Raw genomic sequence first — 15,000 nt, forward strand, 5'->3', positions numbered from 1 at the left:
GTATATATATATATATATATATATATATATATATATATATATGTCTGTCTGTGTGTGTGTGTGTGTGTGTGTGTGTGTGTGTGCCGGAGTGAAAGTGAAGGGAAAGGATGATTGCTTTTTGTGGGTGTGTCTGGGTCAGTTGTTGATGCTGTCGTTGTTGTTGTTGTTGATGATGATGATGATGTGGTGGTGGTGGTGGTGGTGGTGGTGTGTGTGTGTGTGTGTGTGTAGGTGTCAGCAGGTAGTGTGTGTGTGTGTGTGTGTGCGTGCATGCGTGTGTATGTGTGCGTGCATGCGTGTGTGTGCGTGTATGTAGTGGTGATGGTAGTAGTAGCAGTAGTTCTTGCTGCTGATGATGATGCGTTATCAGAGCAGTAGTAATATTCTTTATTTTTCACGTCTTTCCAGTCTAAACGATATTAGAAGGAGCGGAGGGAGGGTGGGGGCGTGGGGGAGAGAGGTAGGTGTGTGTGTGTGTGCGTGTGCCTGTGTTGTGCTCTCTGTGTGTGCCTGTGTTGTGCTGTGTGTGTGTGTGTGTGTGTGTGTGTGTGTGAGTGCTGTGCGGTGTTCTCTTGTGATGTGCTGTGCAGTGTTGCATTGTACTGAATAAAAGAATACACAAATAAACAAATAAATAAGTAAATAAATAAATAATCTTTTTTTTTTAATATAAAAAAACCAAAACGAAACAAAAACACTCACTCAGCACGTGCACCCGGGCCTCCACGCTGGCGCTGCCGGCCGAACTGCTCGCCTGGCACCGGAACCGGAACACCGCCATCCCCTCCTGCCCCTGCCCCTGCCCCTCGCCCTCCCCGCCAGCCTCCACCCTCTCCACCACCAGCCGCGCCGTGCGCCCGTCGTACTGGCAGCAGTAGGTCAGGGAGTCCGGGAGGTCACGGCCGTCCCTCAGCCAACGGACGCTGGGCTCGGGAGACCCCACCACGTCGCACTCCAGCGCGAGCGTGTCGCCCTCCGTCACGGTGAGGTCCTGGAGCTGGCTGAGGAACTCGGGGGCCTCGGGAATGGGGGTGGTGGGGGTGGTGGGGGTGGTGGTGGGGGTGGTCTGTGACTGGCTGCTGGCTGCTTGGTGGGGGGGGGGGGAGGAGGTGGGGGAGGCAGAGGCAATGCACGTTTTTATTTATTTATCTATTCATTTTTTTTTTTTTAGCCATTAAGGTTGCAGGTAAAGCATTTAAAAATGCATTATAAGAATTAAAAAAAACCACTTCGACATCGCACTTTATGTACGCACGCACGCACACACACACAAACACATACATACATACATACATACACTCCCCTACAAACACGCACAAAGTTCGAAATCACAAAAATATATCAAAGTATATACCACTACTACCATTACGAAGAAGAAGAAGAAGGAGAAGAAGAAATAACTCATAAAATAGATAAATAAAATGGCAGATTAGGACATCACATTACTTAAATCAATCAACCAAACAAGCAAATTACCAATGAAACACCGTATCAACTTTTCAATCACCAATCACGAACTCAATCTTTCAACCAGTCAACAAACTGGCGTACCACAAGTAATAATTTTTCTTTTAAGAAGGAAGATAAACGTTTCTCAGGACATAATTTAGTTACTAGGAGATATCACAGGTTATCCGTCATTTCAAAAATTATTTGTATTTGTATTTGTATTTCTTTTTATCACAACAGATTTCTCTGTGTGAAATTCGGGCTGCTCTCCCCAGGGAGAGCGCGTCACTACACTGCAGTGCCACCCTTTTTTTTTTTTTTTTTCCCTGCGTGCAGTTTTATTTGTTTTTCCTATCGAATTGGAATTTTTCTACAGAATTTCGCCAGTAACAACCCTTTTGTTGCCGTGGGTTCTTTTACGCGCGCTAAGTGCATGCTGTACACGGGACCTCGGTTTATCGTCTCATCCTCATTAATATACACATGAGGCGTTTCGTGATCAATAATCTTACACGTACACACACATCTTTCACTGTTTTAGTGCTAGCAATATTTAGAACCCCCGTTTATAAAAACTGAGTGTAGGATACTTTTTATTCCGTCCACAATAAGACAAGTTTCTTTCCTCAACATAGCAGAATGTGTTCATACCTTCAAACGTGCCTGAAGATGTTTGTAACAAACAATCTAGTTACCAAACGTAATGACGATAAAAAAGAATATTCAGCAACAAATGTGTATGATATGCTCAGTCACTACAGCTATCTCAGCAGTATTATGTCACAGGGCAGATTTAACGAGAGATGCACAAGGTGTGTGTATATACTACAAAGAGAGAGAGAGGGGGGGGGAGAGAGAGGAGAGAGACAGACAGACAGACATGGAGAGACGGAGAGAGACAGAGACCGAGAGACAGAGAGAGAGGGAGGGACAGAGACAGACAGGGAGAGGTGGACAGAGAGAGATAGAAAGAGAGAAAGAGACAGAGAGACAGAGACAGAGAGACAGAGAGATGGAGGGACAGGGACAGGGAGACAGAGACAGAGAGAGAGAGAGAGGGACAGAGAGAGATAGAGAGAGAATGAGACAGAGAGGGAGAGGGAGAGACAGAGACAGAGAGACGGAGGACAGAGACAGGAAAACAGAGACAGACAGACAGACAGAGACAGAGAGAGGGACAGAGACAGGGAGACAGAGACAGAGGGAGGGACAGAGACAGGGAGACACAGACAGAGAGAGACAGAGATTTTCATAACGTATACTCATCTCAACACGGGTGAAATCCATTCAAACGAACAAGCCAAGCAAAGGGGAGGGGCAGAAGAGAAAGCCACAGGGAGACGTAAAGCACAATCAGAAACGATTGATGGCAACAAGAAAAGCGGACACAAAAAAAAAAAAAAAAAATCAACGGAGCAGCACACAATCCAGCAATAAGCAACACAGGTGCAACTTAGTCAACAAATCACTCAAACTATGGACTATCAGCAGGGAAAAAAAAAGACCCCCCCCAAAAAAAAAAAAACCCATCAAAACCAACAGTCTGGCCTAAGTGATTTTTTGTCTGTGAAATGTGGTACGTGTTGAACGGTTTAATCCAGTCCATAGTAACTATGGGAAATATCATAACCCATAACCCCCCTCCCCCCACCCCTCACCCACTCCCTCTCTCTCCGCCTCCTTCCGTCTCTCTCTCTCTCTCTCTCTCTCTCTCTCTCTCTTACGTCCCACCTAACCTCTCGTTCTCTCCCACTCAGCATCCATGTTCCCTCCCCACGTTCAGTCCTCCACTCGCCAACCCGTACCTCTCCTCCACCTTCCCCCCCCCCACACCCACACACAAACCCCCACCCCTACCCCCACAGACTCTCCCACACACACACACTCCCACACACATATCCCCCACCGCCTCCCCCCAGCCCCCACACACACACACCAACACCAACACCACCTGTGATGGTGAGGAAACAGACGGACACCCTCTCCTGGGCGCTGCAGTCGCTGAGGGCCACGCACGTGTACTGGCCAGAGTCACCCACATAGGCCTCCGCGATGTCAAGCCGGGCCTCCGCCACCTCGGCCTCCTCCTGGCCTCCTCCCTCCTGGCCTCCCTCCGTCACAGCCTTGACCTTGGTGACCGTCTGCCGCATGTCGGCCGTGCTGTGCAGCAAGGCGCCGTCCCTGTACCACCACAGCCGCCCCGCCCCCAGCACGCGGCACCGCAACGTCACCGGCTGATCTTCCGTCACCGTGACGTCACGGAGTCCTTCCACGAACACCGGGGCTGCTTCTTCTTTTTCTTTCCGCGCCGGTTCTTGTTCTGGTTCTGGTTCCGGTTCCGATGCTGGTTCTGGTTCTGGTTCTGGGTCCGGTTCCGATGCTGGTTCTGGTTCCGGTTCCGATGCTGGTTCTGGTTCTGGTTCCGGTTCCGATGCTGGTTCTGGTTCTGGTTCCGGTTCCGATGCTGGTTCTGGTTCTGGTTCCGGTTCTGCCGGGGTGGTAATGGTGGTGGTGGGTGGTCCTGTGCGGTGGCATGGCAAGGGTGTTTTTGTTGTTGTTGTTGTTGTTGTTTTGTCGGGCGGGGGCGAGGAGGGCTGGGGGGGGGGGGGGTGTACCTCGAGAGAAAGACTATGTGTTGTGGGGAAGGAGGGAAGAGAGAGGGGGTGGTGGTGTGTGGGTTATTTGCTTGGGGTGGTCTGTCTGCAGTCCGGGTGTAACGGGAATCTATGAGCAAGCGAGCAGGCAAGCAAGCGTGTGTGCATATGAGTGTGTGTGTGTGTGTGTGTGTGTGTGTGTGTGTGTGTGTGTGTATGTGTGTGTATGTGTGTGTGTATGTGTGTGTGTGCGCGCGCACGAGCATATGTGCGCCGCAAGTGTGAAGCATCATCCCATATTCTGATACAATGGAGGCTAACGTAATATTGGAGACACGCCAGACATGGAACAAGCAACAAGCAGTGAACAAGAACAACATCAACAGCGTGCAGCTCAAAGCACAAGCATGGCACACCAAGCACCTCAAACGTGTAAAGCAAAAAGCAGTGAATTCTACATGAAAAGCTTGCAATCTAAGCATGATACAGCCACACCGCACACACTTTACAGAGATGAGACCATCTGCACCATCTATGTGGCAAGACTGCAAAAATGTTATCAGCAAAGGTACCTGCAGTGCAACAGGCACTGGTCATAACAACTTTCTATCATTATTTGGTTGAATTTTTTTTTTGTTTTTTTATAATGAACACATATTCTTGATAAAATGTGAAGTGATGGCCTAGAGGTAACGCGTCCGCCTAGGAAGCCAGAGAATCTGAGCGCGCTGGTTCGAATCACGGCTCAAACGCCGATATTTTCTCCCCCTCCACTAGACCTTGAGTGGTGGTCTGGACGCTAGTCATTCGGATGAGACGATAAACAGAGGTCCCGTGTGCAGCATGCACTTAGCGCACGTAAAAGAACCCACGGCAACAAAAAGGGTTGTTCCTGGCAAAATTCTGCAGAAAAATCCAAATTCCAAACCACTGCACAGATACATACCGCTTAAGAATCACCAACGTTTCCAGATACTGTTAATAAAGTTTTATAACAAGGATCTCTTCCAAATAACCAGTTCTCCTGGAACAAAGTGTACAGGTGGTTGGGGAAGGGGAGGGGGAGGGGGAACGTATATCCTACCAACACAGCAAGCAGTTAGGTGCACCACAAGAAAGCCAAAGCAAACCAGCCACAAGAAACGAAAGCAAAGAGGTTGACAGGAAGGCCTGTCAGCAGAAGTCTGATCAGCCGATCGGAACTCCACCCCCGCCGAAATGGCGCCCCAAAAGAATGGCGGTCCCACCCCTCGTCTCCACAAGTCCAGACCCTTCCTGTATTTCTTTCGGATTTCAAAAGCCATTATATACATTGTTCAACGCTGACTGGTCCTGACAGCTGGCTGGCTTATATCTATGTATGTAAGTATGTATTTTGATAGTAAGTCGTGTCCGACTATGACCATCAGAACAACAGAGGAGGCATCTATCTGCTGTCCCAACTTTCTGGGCTAGAATTTTTGATGATGGTGGAGAGTGTCTTGCCCAAGCTGCATCCCCACTCTCGGCCAAGCAGGTTTTAGGACAGTTCGTTTTGGGGTGGTTCCAAAAGACCAAGGCTGCAGCACTAAGAGCCAGTGAGATCTTGCCTCCTCATTTCGGACTCACAGTCCTTCACAAAAGACTAATCTGTAAATGACTTCCCATTACAGTGGAAAAAACAATACATCATAGAGATCTCACTTTGCTGGTGGACCGAATGTCCCACTTTAGCATCCTAAATTCCTGAAGCCAGCTGCATTGCTCGGACGGAAGAGCCTAGTATGGTCGTAACCCGCTACTAACTGTGTGTAGTAAGGAACTGACCAATGGCGTGGTTCAGTCAACGTAGGCATTTAGTCACGTGTAACTGTCAAAAATTTAGAACCAAGCAATGCAACTGGCTCCTGGAGCTCAGTTTAGGATGCTAACTTGGGACTATATCGCTCAAGTCAATCTGGGATACACGCTGAGCGTGATAACTCAAACCGTGAATCTTCCGGGGCGCCCTTTCTACATGGTGGAACTCCGATCAAAGCCACAACGGACAGGTGACTAAGTCTCTAGCTGTGACTTGTACTCACGTCGCACCGTCAGGCTGGCCCTGGTAGACGCCTGGCCCCAGTCGTTGCTGCCCACACACCTGTACCTCCCTCCGTCCCCCGCCTCCACCTCGCGCAGGGTCAAGGTCGCTTTGCCGGAAGCCGGGTCAAAGGTGGCGGTCAGGCGGCCCGTGGTGGTGGTGTCGGAGGATGGGGGGCTCTGTGTGTCCAGCTGCGTGTCCCCCCGGTACCACGTGACGGAGGGCAGGGGGAGGGCCCTGAGAGAACACTCCAGCACGCACACCTCGCCCTCCGTGGCCGTCACGTCCGTCAGAGTGGTCACCACCTCTGGGGGTTCTCCTGTACACGGTGCGCTGTGTCTGTCAGCTGTGGTGTGTGTGTGTGTGTGTGTGTGTGTGTGTGTGTGTGTGTGTTGTGTGTTGTGTGTGTGTGTGCGTGCGTGCGTGCGTGCGTGCGTGTGTGTGTGTGTGTGTGTGTGTGTGTGTGTGTGTGTGTGTGTGTGTGTGTGTTGTGTGTTGTGTGTGGAAGTGAGAATCAACGTCACTTGTGTGTGTGTGTGTGTTGGGGGGGAGGGGGGTATTCATTTGATCTAGGTTGTGTGTTGCGACTGTACACCATAAGGTTTCATGATGAATAAAATCATTCTATTCGAGTCTGTTCATATCCTTTCTCTCTCTCTCCCTCTCTCTCTCTCTCTCCCTCCCTCTCCCCCCCTCTCTCTCTCTACCTCCTTCTCCCCTCCCCCCCTCTCCCTCTCCCCCCCCTCTCTCTCTCCCCCCTCACACACACACACACACACAACTCACCAGGGGTGGTTGTCGTTCCACCACCAGCACCACCACCAGGAGTAAGGTCCCTGTCGTCCTCCTCAGATCCAGACACGCTCCCGTAACCGCTGCTGGCCTTGGACAGATCCATCCTCCCCGTGCCCGTGCCCGTGCCCGTGCCCCCGCCCCCACCACCACCTCCAGCCACCACCACCCCTTCCCCCACCGCTGGCCTCTTGGCGGCCTCCACCTGAGGCAGACTGCCCAGCTGCTCCAGTGCCGGTGGGAGGTCTCCCGATGGCTTGTCCAGGGTCACCTGGTGAGGGTTTTGACACAGAGAGAAAGACATAGAGGGGTTAGGTATGGGAGAGGGGTGGTTGTTCACTGCCCTGTTTTTGGGATTGTTGGTTTATTTTGGTTTGTTTGTTTGTTGTTGTTGGATTTTGTTTTCCGGTTGGTGGGTGGGGGTTTTGTTTCGCTGTTTGAGTCATTATTGAAAGGTTTGTATCAGTCTTTTTGCCTCTGTTTCTGTCTCTGTCTCCCTCCTCTTCTCTGGACAACCGCCGTCACCATCGTCATCATTCCTCAACAACCATCCCCCACCCCCACCCCCACCCCCACCACCCCCACCACCACCACCACCACCCCCACCCCCACCACCCCCACCCCCACCACAACAACGACAACAACAACAGCAGCAACAGCTGCAACAATCATCATCGTCATCCTTCTTCAATGAACATCCCCACTATAACAAACACCACCACCACAACAACAACAGCAGCAGCTGCAACTATCACCATCGTCATCATTCATCAACAACTAGCCGCACCACAACAACGACAACAATAACAACAACAACAGCTGCAACCATCATCATCGTCATCAACAACTATCACCACCACCACAACAACAACAGCAGCTGCAACCATCATCATCGTCATTCTTCATCAACACTCTCTCCACTCCACACCCACAATCCATCCCCACCCTACCCTCACCCCAAACACCCCCAACACACACGCCCAACCCCGAGGCGCCCTCTCCCCAACCACCACACCCCCACTCACCAACCACCACCACCCTACTCACCAACCACCACACCCCCACTCACCAACCACCAAATCCCCACTCACCAGCCATCACACCCCCACTCACCAGCCACCACCACCCTACTCACCAACCACCACACCCCCACTCACCAACCACCCCCAACCACCACCCGAACACACACACCACCTGGAGGCGCCCCCTCTCCCCACCCGCCACCACCTTCACTCACGAACCACCACCAGCCACACACACACATACCCCCATCGTAAAGCACACACACACACCCTCAGCCCTCGCCCCACCCTCCCAAACCACTTCTCCCCCACCCCTATCCCCGCCTTCCTCCCTCTCCAATCACCTTGGTGACGGTGCGGTCCCCCCAGGACTGGCCCTTGCCGGCGGACGTGTTGTCGTTCTCCACGCACACGTCGTGCTGCACGAAGTCAGAGCCCTGCGCGTCACGCACCAGGCGCGTGCGCTGCGTGGTGCGCTGGAAGTAGTTGGAGCCGCGCGGCGTGATCTTCCGGCGCGAGCGCACCACGTCACGCTCCTGCACGGCGGCGGCGGCGGCGGAAGTGGCGTCCCCGGCGGGCGGCGACAGGAAGCTGGTCTCCACGATGGTGTCGCGCAGCTCCTCCTTGGCGTCGCTGGGCGTGCGGCGCACGTGGGACTTGATGGTCACCACGCGCCTCTGGTGCTCGTCCTGGGACACCTGTTGGAAACACCGGGCAATGACAGACAACAGCACGTGCTGTTTGATGAAAAACGTTCTGTCCCCATGGGAGGGGTGCGCCACCTCAGAATCACGGTTGGAGTGTGCGTGCTGGCTATCTGGGCATCAGTTCGTGTCTCTTAACTCGTCTGGGTGTCGGTCGCTTACATCACAGCTCGCGTCACTCGGCTGATGCGGTTTTGTTTGTTTGTTTGTTTGTTTTTTTCTTCGCGTAATTAGTTTCAGTTTTGAACCTCTTCATGGGATACCTGTTGTGTGATACAGTATAAATCTATTGCAGTTCATTATTTCTGTACATGGATGTGTCTGTTACCTGTGTTGTTTCCTGGATACCGTGGATATATATATTTCTGTGTTTGTAACAGACATTCCGTGACAGCTGTACCATTACTGATACCAGACTGGCGAGAAGTGATACAAATGATATGTTCATCAGCCGTCATGTTAAAACTGAAGTGCAAACGTGTGAGCACTCAATATAAGCTTGAAGCTTGTTGATGCTATTTTGCCTTCGTTTGCATTCTAATCATGTGTACCCCCTCTTAAACGATTCATCATTGTGTGTGTTCTCGTGTGCGTGTGTGTCCGTTTTTTGGGGGGTTAGTTCGTTCAACAGGTTGATTTGGATTTTGTGGAGTCTTTATGCACCTTGACACGAAAGCGTTGCAAGTGACGAAACCTTTATAATAGGGTTTGGTTTTTTTCTTCGAGAATAGTTTGCTCGACAACAACACAACTCCACTATTTACATCACTACCACCACCACACCACCTCCACTTTCAAAAACACAAACAACACAAACAACAACAACACTGTCACCACCTCCACCTACAAAAACAACCCAAACCAAAGACAAACACTGCTGAACTTTTCTATCGCTCCCTCCACGGCTATCTTCCTTGAAGCTGATGATCTCTCCACAGTGACCGTCTCCAACAACGACAACCACATCAGCAACCACTTCCACCACCAACATCATCATCAACAACAACAATAACACCACCAACAACAAGCACCAATAACAACAATAAAAACACCTCCACCAAAATCACCACCACCAACCAACAACAACAACAACAGTGACAACAACCACCAACCGCTTCCACCCCAAAACCACCACCATTACCACCGCAACCACCAACCACACACCACCACCACTATCACCATCAACGTCACACCACCACCACCATCACTATCACCAACAACCACACACCACCACCACCACCGCCAAACACCATCATCTCCAATACCATCACCATCACCGCCCACCACCAAACACCACCATCTCCAATACTTTCATTACCACCACCACCTAACACCACCATCAAACACCATCACCACCACCACCACCACCATCTCCAATACCATCACCACCACCACCACCAAATACCACCATCACCAACACCACAACTACCACCACCACCAAAAACCACCATCACCAACACCACAACTACCACCACCACCACCAAACACCACCATCTCCAACACCATCACCACCACCACCAAACACCACCATCACCAAACACACCAACACACCCAACCAAACACCACCATCACCAAACACACCAACACAACCAACCAAACACCACCATCTCCAACACCATCACCAACGCCAAACGCACCAACACAACCAACCAAACACCACCATCTCCAACATCACCACCAAACACCACCATCACCAAACACACTAACACACCCAACCAAACACCACCCCACCTTTCTATAGATGGTCCCTCCCTCGCTATCCTCCTTCAGGCTGACGGATCTCTCCACAGCTGCAGCCCCCGACTTTTTAGCCGACGCCGACGTCGCCGTCGCCGGAGACTCCGGGGTGTCCGAGGTCGGCGTCTTGAGGACCAGGAAGGCCGATGACGTCATGTCCGCTTCGTGGTGGTGGTGGGCCTCGCTGACGTCGTCGAGGTCTTCGTGGTCGTCGTGGTGGTGGTGGTGGTGGTGGTTGTTGTGGCTGGGCGCGGGGAGTGGAGGGGGGGCGGTCAGTGGGGGAGGTGGGGGTGGGCCGTCCGACTCCTCGTGCAGCGTGCTGAGCGGGTGGTGGTGGGGGTTGGGGTTGGGGTGGGCCGGGTCTGCGTCATCTGGGTGTTGGTGGTTTGGTTGATAGGGGAGAGGCGGGGTCAGGATAGTTATTTTGGGTTTATTCATTCATTTACTTATTTATTCATCTATTTATCTATTAAATTATCTATTAATTTATCTATCAACTTAGCTATCTATATATCTGCCTATCTGCTGTCTGCCTGTCTGTCTGCCTGACAAATGCATTCATTCGTTTAATTAATTAATCAATCAATCAATCAATCAATTAATCTATCTATCTATATTTATCTACCTATCTATGCATTCATTCGTTTAATCTTTGATTTAATTCGTTTAATCTGTCTGTCTGTCTGTCTGTCTGTCTGTCTGTCTGTCTACCTACCTGTCTGTCTGTCTGTCTACCTACCTGTCTGTATGTCTGTCTGTCTGTCTGTCTGCCTATGCATTCATTCGTTTATTCATTTTATGGTGGGGGGGGGGGGTGGTCTTGTGACACTGAGCGTGGTTAATGGAAACGATGACGACGTCTTTTTTTTTTTTTTTTAACGATGATTATGATGATTATCATCATCCTTATCATTACTATCATCATCATCATCATCATTATTTTTAACATGATCATAACTGACAAGAAAGATGGAAGAAATAAAACAGTGACTCGAGGAAGCAACAACAACAGCAACAACAACAAAAGAGATAAAGACATTGCAGGGGGACTGCCTGTTTCGCAGCTTTGGAAGTGAAAAGAGTTAAGCACAGCGTTTACACACACACACACACACACACACACAGAGAGAGAGAGAGAGAGAGAGAGAGAGAGAGAGAGAGAGAGAGAGAGATCACACGAAACCATATATTGTTTCAGTGTCAAAGGATTGTCAGGTTACTTCCAAAGCCACACGCAAAGTCAGACCATTTTCCGAACAAAACGTCGAAGAAATAATGTCCAACCACCCACTGTTGCTGGAAAATTGCTAAATCCCTGTTACACTGTCCACTAGGAGTGTTTCCATGACGTGACCCTCCGATGTGGAATTCTGTTTTGTTTTGTTTTGGGGTTTGTTTTTTTTTTGCTTCTTTTGTTAATGTTGTTAATTGCTGTTTCACAGATATTACCAAATTGTTGATTCTGTTGTTCTAGTTTATCATTTATCTGTATATGCCCCTTGACGTACCATCCCCACCACACACACACACACACACACACACACACACACACACACACACACACACACACTGACACGTCTAATATCACTGAAAGGTGAACACACTTTAAAATAAAGAAAGAACACACACACACACACACACACACACACACTTTTTTTTTTTTTTTTTTTTTTTACTGTCATGTAGATGTTTAACTGACTGTTGTAATTCATATTATAATTCACTGTTAGTCACTACAGTCCTTAGCTCTTCGTTTTCCACTACTCACGATAGTCATCCCACAACCTCTTCTCATGTGTCCCACGCCTCCTATGAGCACATACTTTTTTTATACTTTTTTTTTTACTTTTTTTTTGTGCCCGTCTAATATCACTTGACAGTGAAAAGACGTTAACTCTCTCCATACGAACGGCGAAAGAGACGACGTTCACAGTGTTTCACCACAATTACCACCATCAAAATATTGCAAGCGGAAGGCTCTTATACTGAAGAGGTGAATATTGACAAAGAATACCACAATTCTGACGACGGAAGCTAAAGGTTGGGTCATTGAGACACCCACTGGACATCCGAGGTGTCTGTGTAGAGGAGAAGAGAGGACTGGCCGTACTGAGTGGGTTAAACTAAACTAAAGACAGGGACAGAAGGGAGGCAACTCACCATCAGCCAGGGCGGACAAGGCAGAGGCCACAGAGGCACGCTGTGCATCCGCTGTACGCTGCTCACTCTCCTGCAACACAAGTTTCAAGTTTCAATTATCCTTTCACTCCTGTTGGAGTATGGAGGATTACTGCAAAATAATCTTTTCATGCCCAGAACAAACATTTCCAAATACACAACAATGTCACATAAAAGTTGAGAAAACAAATGTCTTTAACTCCAAAAGTGTAGCTAGGCAACATTTGCAAATCTAATCATCTTACAGCTAAAATTACCTTTTTGCCTCATTTGAGCATAATTATTACAAAAATTAAAAACCGATTTTGGAGACAAATATTTTTTTAGGAACATGTCTATTTGGTAACTGATCATAATTGGGACATTCCATTATAAAATGAAACTCATCCCCAATCACAGACATGTTACAAACCTTACAAAGCCGTAACTCTCGTGTTATGTCTTTGTGTCTCCCTGTTTCTATTTCCAGCTTATGATTACAACTTCGAAATCTGAAGAAGCTGATAACGTAATTATCAGGCATTTGACTTACTTCACACACACACACACGCACGCACACACAGACACACACACACACACACACACCACAACCATCGTCACTGCCAATGCCACAGGTGTTTGGTGTCCAGCAATGACCATCAGAACAGCTGAGGAGGCAACTGCACCCTAACTATCTGAGCTAGAAGTTGATTCTACCCCAAGAGAGGTCCCCACCTCAGTATCGTGGCTATCTGAGCTAGAAGTTGATTCTACCCCAAGAGAAGTCCCCACCTCAGTGTAGTGGCTATCTGAGCTAGAAGCTGATTCTACCCCAAGAGAAGTCCCCACCTCAGTATCGTGGCTACCTGAGCTAGAAGTTGATTCTACCCCAAGAGACGTCCCCACCTCAGCTGATTCTACCCCAAGAGACGTCCCCACCTCAGTATCGTGGTCCCAGTTCGACACGAGCTCATAGGGTAGAACTCCCGATATAACTTCAACTTCCAGCTAACTCTCGTTTATAAACAAATAATGAGGCCAGGAGATGAAATCGTTAACAAATAGTAAAGAGTGGTAACTCTCTCCATTACACAAGGTACACAACTTCAAGTCAATTCTGCTTACGCTACCGATTCAGCTGGCACACATGTACATTGGAACAAACCCAGACGGTAGCGTAAGCAGCGCTGACTTGAAGTTGTGTACCTTGTGAATGGAGAGAGTTACCACTCTTTACTAATTGTTAATCATTTCATCTCCTGGCCTCATTGTTTGTTAATGCCCAGAGAAGAGGAGGGAGACAGAGACAGAAACAGTGGCAAAAAGACTGCCCCCTTTTCTGTCCGCAACACACACACACACACACACACACACGTGCGTGTGTGTGAGAGAGAAAGAAAGAAAGAGAGAGAACAGAGACAGATACAGGCATGGAAACGGAACCAGATAGAGACAGACAGCGGGTGTGTCGCCCGGCTCAAACAACGACACATAAAACGAATTCCTTTCTCGACAAGCCTCCCCATACCCTCACACCCACACCCACACCCCTCCCAAAAAATGCGTCATTCAACGACCTTTCTAAACTACACTCAGAGCCGCAAACATTGCAGACAGTGATAATCTTTTTTTTTTTCCATCCTAGTCTCTCTCTCTCTCTCTCTCTCTGTCTCTCTCTCCCTCTCTCTATCTATCTGTCTATCCATCCAGATTAGATCAAGATATAGATCCAGTCAAAGATCTGTTTAAACCAAGCGTATTAATGTTTTCACACTGAGTTTTGAGTGAATTTTGTACTGTGTTTTGATCGCTCAGTGACTTTAAGTCTGCGGTTTGCCTGTTCGAGAAGTTATAGCTTTAAAAGAGAGACAGACAGACAGACAGACAGAGACACGGACAGAGAGAAGAGAGAGAGGGGGGGGGGGAGTTTTAATTTGAATAAATTCTATTTTCTGAGGGTAATACATAAGCAAAAAATGCTTTTTTTTTCATGCAGCCCTCGAGACAGACAGACACATGGAGAGTGAGAGAGGGGGGGTGGGGGATGAAGAGACAGAGACAGAGAGACAGAGAATATTCAAAACCGATCATGTGCATCGCTCACAAGAAGAAACGATTTTCTGCTGTCAAAACAGACACTATGCTGATTTTTTAAATTCTTTTCTTTTTTTTTTTTTTAAAGAAGCCCAAGAGTGTGTGACAAAGTGACGGGCCGATCTGGGTTTTAAGTCGAAAGAAAAACGTATTCATACTAACAAACACCATATAACACACGACTTATACGTCCCTCCCCCACCCAACCCCTCTCCCCCCACACACACACATCCATCCACCAAACACACACACACATTTATGCACGTACATGTATGCATATATACACACATGCAAGCACATACATGTCTCCATATATATACATACATACATACATGCATACAGAGTTAGAGAGAGAGAGGGGGGGGGCGTGGGGGAACAAAGAGAGAGAG

At 48.8% G+C, this 15,000-nt stretch overlaps 1 protein-coding gene across 5 annotated transcripts in view; it reads right to left on the bottom strand.

The window, feature by feature from the left end:
- The window catches only part of LOC143274998 (uncharacterized), a 316,928-nt gene that overhangs the window by 109,519 nt on the left and 192,409 nt on the right, over positions 1 to 15,000 (bottom strand). For 4 of the 5 annotated variants that reach the window (XM_076579047.1, XM_076579048.1, XM_076579046.1 and 1 more), the window contains exons 7-13: positions 12,521 to 12,590; positions 10,355 to 10,731; positions 8,264 to 8,617; positions 6,892 to 7,168; positions 6,107 to 6,424; positions 3,401 to 3,970; positions 703 to 1,083 (exon numbers count right to left, since the gene is read on the bottom strand). In XM_076579047.1, the coding sequence (XP_076435162.1) occupies positions 703 to 1,083; positions 3,401 to 3,970; positions 6,107 to 6,424; positions 6,892 to 7,168; positions 8,264 to 8,617; positions 10,355 to 10,731; positions 12,521 to 12,590 (2,347 nt within the window). The remainder of the gene's footprint in view (positions 1 to 702; positions 1,084 to 3,400; positions 3,971 to 6,106; positions 6,425 to 6,891; positions 7,169 to 8,263; positions 8,618 to 10,354; positions 10,732 to 12,520; positions 12,591 to 15,000) is intronic. The other variant, XM_076579050.1, reaches the window with a different exon arrangement.

Source organism: Babylonia areolata, chromosome 29, assembly GCF_041734735.1.
Source record: "Babylonia areolata isolate BAREFJ2019XMU chromosome 29, ASM4173473v1, whole genome shotgun sequence".
NCBI lineage: Eukaryota > Metazoa > Mollusca > Gastropoda > Neogastropoda > Buccinidae > Babylonia > Babylonia areolata.